The sequence below is a fragment of the Zingiber officinale genome, chromosome 6B (genome assembly GCF_018446385.1).
Source record: "Zingiber officinale cultivar Zhangliang chromosome 6B, Zo_v1.1, whole genome shotgun sequence".
Taxonomy (NCBI): Eukaryota; Viridiplantae; Streptophyta; class Magnoliopsida; order Zingiberales; family Zingiberaceae; genus Zingiber; species Zingiber officinale.
This window is the reverse complement of record NC_055996.1, coordinates 98,356,762-98,364,999: the sequence shown is the minus strand read 5'-3', so window position 1 is coordinate 98,364,999 and position 8,238 is coordinate 98,356,762. Positions and strand designations below refer to the sequence as shown.

General features: G+C 36.8%; 1 protein-coding gene across 1 annotated transcript; it reads right to left on the bottom strand.

The window, feature by feature from the left end:
- Positions 1 to 546: 546 nt before the first annotated feature.
- LOC121991278 (B3 domain-containing protein At1g05920-like) lies at positions 547 to 1,044 on the bottom strand. Its single transcript, XM_042545289.1, has one exon. It carries the CDS (start codon positions 1,042 to 1,044, stop codon positions 547 to 549), a length of 498 nt encoding a protein of 165 aa, XP_042401223.1.
- Positions 1,045 to 8,238: the final 7,194 nt, after the last annotated feature.

Below are 8,238 nucleotides of genomic sequence, written 5' to 3'. Positions count from 1 at the left end.
TTCTCGGGGTAAGGGGAAAAAACTAGTAAAAAAAATGCATGTGGAGCTTTAAGTTAGGGATGTACATAAAACAAATTGTTATACTTGACTTGGTACCCATGAATTGGTAAGTTGTGGATGATCAGTTATGGCCAATAGTCTCACATAACAAGGATGAGAACAGACTTTCATCCAGAGGGTCTTCAAGTAATGTTTTGTATGTACAAATTTAAATGATACATAAAAGGACAAACAACAAATAGATAGTTAGTATAGCCACTAATAAAGTCCTGTCTCCAAACTAAAAGTACAACCACAAATAGGTATTTATTATAGCAACCATACAAGTACAAGCACAGAGGAAAGCTTCCTCGTATGTAAGAGAAAGAGGGAACCAAGTGCAGATAAAGTACCGTCCCCAAACTTTTGCTCACCTTAGCCATTCTATTGTACTTAATTTATGATTTAGTATTTAGTATTTGTGTTTAGGGCTTCAAGGTTTACTTCACTACGTATACATCACAATACCAACCAAGTAATACAGAACAGAGCAGATGGCCCAGCAGTTCACGGCCTCCCGATGGCGAAGCAAAGTTGGCCGCCGCTGCGGAAGGCCCAAAAGTCAATCTTGTCACCCTTCTTCAGATCACTCCATGAGCGGAACAACTTGAGCTCGTCGCCCTTGATAACGGTGCCACCGCTTCCGTCCCATCGAGTCAGCCACAAGTAGGACACGAATCCGCACCGTGCGTACACCCGCACTCGCAGCCCTCCGTGCTCCCGCCCCGCAGCCTTCGGCATGTCGCCGACGAGGTTGGCCATGGCGCGCTCCTCCAGGGAGAGGAGACCGACGAGATTGGCCTTGACGAATTCGGTGGGAAGGTAGAGGCGGTTCTGCTGCGTGACGAGGTCGGAATTCTCCACCCTCTTCGAGGCAACGAACCACACGCCAATGGCTTCGTCGTCGTTCCCGGTGAACTGCCGCCTCGCCAAGGTGTCCACCCACTTCGGTTTAGTGGGGGTGGCCTCACTGTCGTCGTTGGAAGACTTCCGCTTCGCCGGCATGGTGACGTTAAGCAGCTTTGTGGGTTGATTAATGAAGAATATAACCAACGAGATCTGTGGGTTTGTCCCTGTGCTATGATGGTATTTATAGCTTTGTGAATTTGTTTTTGCTGTTGAATTTGAATATTTTAATGTGGTGAACTTTGTTTTTTCTTTTCTTTGAAAAGTTCTGCATGCTATTTGATTCTGATTCTGATTATCTTATCATCAGTACGATGTTTCGTTTCATTTTCTATAAATAAATAATTTATCTAATTCATAAATTAAATTTTCATAATCGATTCAAGAATAATTTTATTATTATCTTTTGAATATTTTACATTTTTATTTGGTTGATATACTTTCATCTTCTTCAATTCAAATAAATAAATTAGATTTACTTTTTAAAATTTATTTAGATAATCCATAATTTTAAAACTTTTTTTTTTAGAGATAGAAAATAATTCTTTTTCATTTTTGAATATTTGTGTTTTTTAGTTCTTTACATATATGGATAAAAGAACACAGATGAAGAAGATAGGGTTCGGACAGGACTTTAGCAAGTTTTGATTCCGTGAGCAAGTCCCAGCAGATTAAAAAAAAAGTAATCGAGGAGGAACAAAGAGCCAGCAGTCCACGGCCTCCCAAAATCGCCTTTTGCCGAAGCAACGTTGACAGCGTCTGGGACTCTGGGACCCTGGGGATGTGGAAGATTAAAAAAAAAAAAAAAAAATCATCGCATCAGTTATTTTGTCCGTCCGTCCACGTACGCTGTCTTTGACAGCATCCACGCTATTTGTTTGCCCATTCGCTGTTGTAACAGGCGGATAAAGAACCCAAAAAAAAGACATAATCAAGGTTAAATTAGGGATGATAATTTTTAAATATAGGCCTTGAGGTGCAACATTTGAAAAGAGGATGAAAAATTATAACTCACGAGTAATTCACAAAAAAGATGGTTTGACGAAGAGATTGATGATTTACGAGAGATAATTAGGAGGATTAAAATAGTGAAATAGATTGTGCATTATGCAAGAGTTGAAAGTTATTAGCTAGCATAAACAAATTTCAATATTTTAAGTTGAAAAAGATTTAACAATATATGATCTTAATCTCATGATCAACGAAATCGATAATTAACTAGAAAAATTTTCATATCTTAAATAGTATCGTGTCCTTTTTCATGTCCGTGAACATGTGTTCCTTAACCTGCGATGTAACTCAACCTCGTCACAGGTTGATCCGTGCGGATCGCGGGCCTATATAGGTCTGCCAATGACGAATTTAAGTTGATAAAATTTCAATCCAATCTATTTAATTAATTTGACAGAATGGATCAATCTGATGAATCCAATTTAAATTGGCTGCTATAGGGCTTACGATGAAAATCCAAAACGGAGCAGGATTGAAGAACTCTAGGTGCATTTTTGAACATTCGGAAACTGTAGCTGCGACCTTCGAGAAGTTGCCGAACTTGAAAAGAGATAGGTGGAGAAAAGGGTGGAGAGAGGAAAAGGAAATACTGATGGTTGTCAACATCAGGATTTTCCTTTTTTGAATTATGCTTTGCTCAATTGGTCCGTCAACATCACTTAAGCCTTCTGCAGAAGAACAAGAAACATAATGCCAATCTAGCAACATGATTTGATCTCTTCTTTTTTTTTCCCTTCATATATATATTTCGACTTTGTGATATCAGAACATTGTACCGAATAAAAAACTAGGCGTATGAAACTTTTTCCTTCTTCTTATCTTTTGGTTCGCGCATTAAAAAAAAAGACGATAAAGGTTTTTTGGGTGTTTTTTTTCCTTCTATTTATTTGATCGGGTCATGCAAATTAACTAATTAGGCTAAGTGGGTTGGCAAGTTGGTTGATCAGGAACCAATCGGTGTGATCAGGCTGGTGATCTGATCAATTTACGCAATCTGAGGCAGGCTCAACTGATCTTACTCAGTGTATGCGACTATCTCACTGAAATTGATTTTAAAAGAGACAAATATTTTCTATTCATGAAAATATTTTTTACAAAATAACGTAAGAAAACAGCATAAAATATTTATTTGGTAAAAAAGACATTTTTTTATTAGTATTTAATGAAGTATCCTTTTTTATTTTTTTAATCAAAAAGATATCACATCCCATCTTTGAGCATTTTATTTTTTAAAGATTATTTTTATTTTTGACGTTTTTACTATGTAATTATAGCAGTTATAAATTCATATTTACTATAATTATATAATGATAATAATTATAATCTCGTAATTATTATGAAATAATGTTGATTAATATTAATCAGAAATAAATTATCTATATTATACTAACTATGATTCATAACTGCTAATATGATATTAATATGTGTTAACCAATATTGATTGATCTTGTTCGAGAGATGATGGTGAACTGAGGATGTGACTTCAAAGTTGACATGGTGAAGACTCCACGTGACCCCACAAGATAAAAGCGTTAGTGCCGGGCCGGGAAGGAGTTCCTAGCGTTGGCCCTCCCGACGCTCAAATCAATCTCCGACGAGCAAAAAAGATGAAGAATTGTAGCAGGAGTGTGTAGAAAATGAAGTTGCGCATACTCCACCGGTAGATGGGAACCTTCTTTTATAGTGTCATTGTAGAGTCCGTGCACGCATCTCAAAGCATAGATATATTTTCCTAGGTGTCCTACGAAAAGACAAGTCGAAAAAGTATCCCTGATATCATTCCTTAAGCAGCCATGCAATCCTATGATGTGAGTCCGGAAGCTTCTAAAGTACTACAATTTGCCTGCTCGACATGCCTTGTTGTCAGCGGCACAAAATCCAAAAAGATATGATGAGATATTTGGTGAGACTATGCGCGGTCGACCGGAGTTCGCTCGACCGGGCTACCCCCGCTCGGTAGTGTTGGAATGTATACTGAAAGCCTAAGCTTTGTAAACATTCATTATGAATAAAGAATCACATTTGGTCTAATTATCTACATTTGTTTGTAGTTGTTCATTTAATTTATATTGTAGATAACATAGTATGTGGTGCCACATACAGAAGATGATGTTATCAGTACCTTATAAATTATAAACAGTAGCTCACGACCAGAATGGAAAGGAACAAACCATTAGAAGGTCGTAGTGTGATTAGGTATTAGTTTATCTTGACTATATAATTACACTAGTACACTCAGAGTGTATTGAGTAGGACCATTTGAGGTCGTTCCTTTTATACTGACTTTATAAAGGAACAAAGACCTCAGTTATTATGGAAGTGTGTGCTCTTAATCCTAATATAATAACAAGCACATATGTTTGATATTTATTTCTTTAATTTATCAATGGGTGAGATTTAGTTCGATGAATCAATAAACCCGATAAATTGGGAAATGGTATCACTCATAGTGTGTGTTGTTGATTATAGAAGGAAACTGTGTCCTAGTGATACTAGGTTGATAATGTCCTCAAGAGGAGCTCATAAAGATTGTCATGTTAAACCCTGCCAGTGGACTTAGTCCGACATGATAATAAGGTTGAGTGGTACTACTCTTGGACTTAGATATTAATTAAATGAGTTGTCGGAACTCACTTAATTAGTGGACATTCGATATCTTAAACACGGAGACTAACACACTCATAATAAGAAGGAGCCCAAAATGTAATTTGGGATTGGTGCGGTAGTTCAATGATAGTTCTCTAGTGGAATGAATTATCATTGATAAAATTAAGTTGTGTGTTGGCGAACACGGGATGCTTAATTTTATCGGGAGACCAAAACCAATTCTTCCTCTCGGTCCCTATCGTAGCCTCTTATTTATAGAGTACTATACCCACATATACCCACCTTTTATACCCACCTAAAGGGGGCCGGCCAAGCTAGCTTGGGAACCAAGCTAGGGCCGGCCTAAGCTTGGGTTTAAGGTGGCCGGCCCTAGCTTGAACCTAAGCTAGTAGGGCCGGCCATAATTAAATAAAAAAGAAATTTAATTTTAGATTTTATTATTATGTGGAAGATATATTTTAAAGAGAATTAAAATTAAAAGATCTCTCTTGTAAAAGATTTACAAAAGATTAAAGAAAGAGATTAGATCTCTTTCCTTATTTGTAGATTGGAGAGTTTTTTATTTTCTCTTTAAAATTATTCACATGTTAATAAAATTAAAATTATAGATATTTCCTTTTATTAACCATGAAAAGATTTTTAAAGAGAAATTTTATTTTAAAATTTCTGGAAACAAATAAGGAAAGTTTTAATTGTTGATTAAAACTTGTCCAATTTGTTTCCTCTTGATGTGGCCGACCATCATTGTTTAATTGGGGAAATATTATTTTATTTTTCTTAATTAAATCATGTCAAGGAAATTAAGGAAAATTTGTTGTAATTAAATTTCCTAATTTACCTAGGCCAAGGAATATAAAAGAAGGGTGAGGTGCCTTCACAAGACACAACATCTATTATTCCTCTCCTCTTTTGTTCCTTGGTGTGGCGGCCACCTCTCTTTCTCTTCCTCTTGTGGTGGCGAACCTCTCCCTCTCCCTTGGAGTTCTTGTGGTGGCGGATACTACTCGGAGAAGAAGAAGAAGAAGGAGAAAGCTAGCATCTCTTGGAGCTTGGTTAGTATTTTGTTTTTCCTCCTTGGTGAAGTTTCCTTTGTGGCGAACCTTGCTTGGAGGAGAAGAAGGTGGTTGGTGGTTTCTCATCTTGGAAGATCGTTGCCCACACAACGTCCGAGGTTAGAAGAGGAATACGGTAGATGATCAAGAGGTTTTTCTACAAGGTATAACTAGTAATTTCTATTTCCGCATCATGCTAGTTATTTATGGAAATAATACCAAATACAAGAGGCTTACGTTCTAGTATTTCGAATATGTTTTTCCAAGTTGTGTTCTTTTGTTTCTTTCTTTTCCTTGTGATTTGATTGTTCTCTTTGGTTAACCTAAAGTTATTTTAGGAAATTAAATATTAGCTTTCTATTAAAGGTTTTGTCTAGTCGGTGGTGGTTGCTCCCATATCCAAGAAGGCCATGTGCCTCGCCACGTCAAGATTGGGAACCTTTTATGGAAATTGATATTTAATGGAATTAATAACTTAAGGAGACTTGGGTCGAACGTGTTAAGTTCCGCAGGAGATCCAAGTCAAAACCTAAAAGAACAAATAGATTAAGTTTTGGATCAAACGTGTTAAGTTCCGCAGGCGATCCAAAATTTAATTTAAAAGAACACATGGTATCTAGGAAAAGGTTCAGACCTTTGTACAAAATTTTTGTACAGTGGAACCTATAGGTTTTCCGAGTAGCAACCAACAATTGGTATCAGAGCTAGGGTTTTGCCTCTGTGTATTTGATATTTAGTTTAATTATGCACATGTCATACATAATTTAGGCAGGTTAATAGTAGGATATGCTAACTCTATGGATGCAGGATCCAACTATTATGGCTTTTAGTTAATTATGTGTGTGATTGGACCCTTGGACATGTCAAGGGCAATTTATATGTGTGTGCATGATTGTATTAAAATACAGCAGGAGCTGTATTTAGTTTTATTAGGATTTTATTTTTGATCTAGATACATGTACATTCCTTTTATGGAATATAGGATCAAAATGTAAAATTCTATTTATGTCGCGAATCGAATCTTGCAAAGCGTGGAACCTTCAAAGGACTAGAGGCGCAACGGGAGCAAGATGGATGCGACAGTTAGACCCGGTGGCGGTGGCCAAATATGGCAGCGACTTTGGATGACAACACACGGAGGACAATTAAAGATAAAAGCCATAATAGTTGAAAATTAGATTTTCTATTTATTGCTTTTATATTGTGCTGTGTGTGCATGTTAGTTTACAAGTTTAGTAGGCTAGCATAGTTAAAATTCCTCATTTATAAATAACTAAGTGGGAGAGGGATTTTAAGTAAATCCCATGGTCTCCATTCTTGGTTTGTAAGTGATGCAAACAAGCTTGCGTTGGCTCGAGTGCCTTCCTCCATATGGATGAGCTTGTTTGCGGACCACTAGAACAGACTTCCATTTTGGATGACTATAGGAAGTTAATTAAGGCGTGTGATCTTCCCCAGCGGAAGGGCATAATCTTATTAATGGACTTAGTGTCAAGTAATGGTGTACACTTAGACACATTTAATAGTATCCTCCCCAACGGAGTCACTATTATTTGTGTGACCGAATAATACCAACTATTAATTTTATTTGTCAAAAGTTAGGTTGACAAGATAATAAAATTAATGGGTTAAAACCCTCCTTTTACAAATGTTGAATTTGTATCGTCCACACTAACGTGGCATACAAAATTCACGGTGTTTTAAGGTGTTGGTTAATTTAAAATAGTATTGTTTGAGGAATCAATATTATTCTAAATTTAGAGTTCGACCAAAAGTTATTTGTGATTCTTAGGATGACTTTCAACCCACTATCCATCATACTTCAACAAAATAGACTTATTGGACCAAATTACATAGATTGGAAAAGAAACCTGGATATTGTTCTTCTTCTGAAAGCTATAAATTTATCTTGTTGAGCATTGCCCTGATGCACCCATTGGTGAATCTACCCAAGAGGAGATTGAATATCATAGGAAATGGGTAAAAGCGGATGAGATGGCGCGGTGTTACATTTTGGCTTCAATGTCAAATGTATTGCAACATCAGATAAAGATTTACCAACGACTTATGATATTATGAACAATCTCAAAGAACTCTTTGGTCATCGGATAGGGCTTCTAGACAAGAAGCTATGAGAAAGATAATGACCACCATGCAAGAGGGTACTCAGGATCATATCCTAAACATGATGGCTTATCCGAACGAAATACGGATCCTTGGAGGAGAAATTGATGGGAAACCCGGATCGATATGATCCTCCAAACCCTACCTAGAAGTTTTGAGCTTCGCCTAAACTATAATATGAATAAAAGGATTTATTCATTAGGGGAACTACTGACAGAACAAGCAGCAGAAGGGTTATTTAGTCACAATGCTCAAATTCACTATCTTGAAAATGGTTCTACTTCTAAACCGAAGGTAAGAAGAAGAAGAAACAAACTGGTTCAAGAAAGAAAGTGAATAAATCTCAGTCACGGATTTAAAGTGGAATGAAGAAGTCAAGGGCAAGTGCTTCATCGCAAGGGACATTGGAAGGCTGATGTCCTCGTAAGAACCAAAACAAAGGTATATCTCATACTCTAGTTGTTGAAACATGTTTAGCGGTGTTATCTACCAGCACCTG

What these genes read in the sequence shown, in the direction of transcription:
- LOC121991278 (XM_042545289.1), bottom strand. Translation starts at nt 1,044, where the DNA reads ATGCCGGCGAAGCGGAAGTCTTCCAACGACGACAGTGAGGCCACCCCC.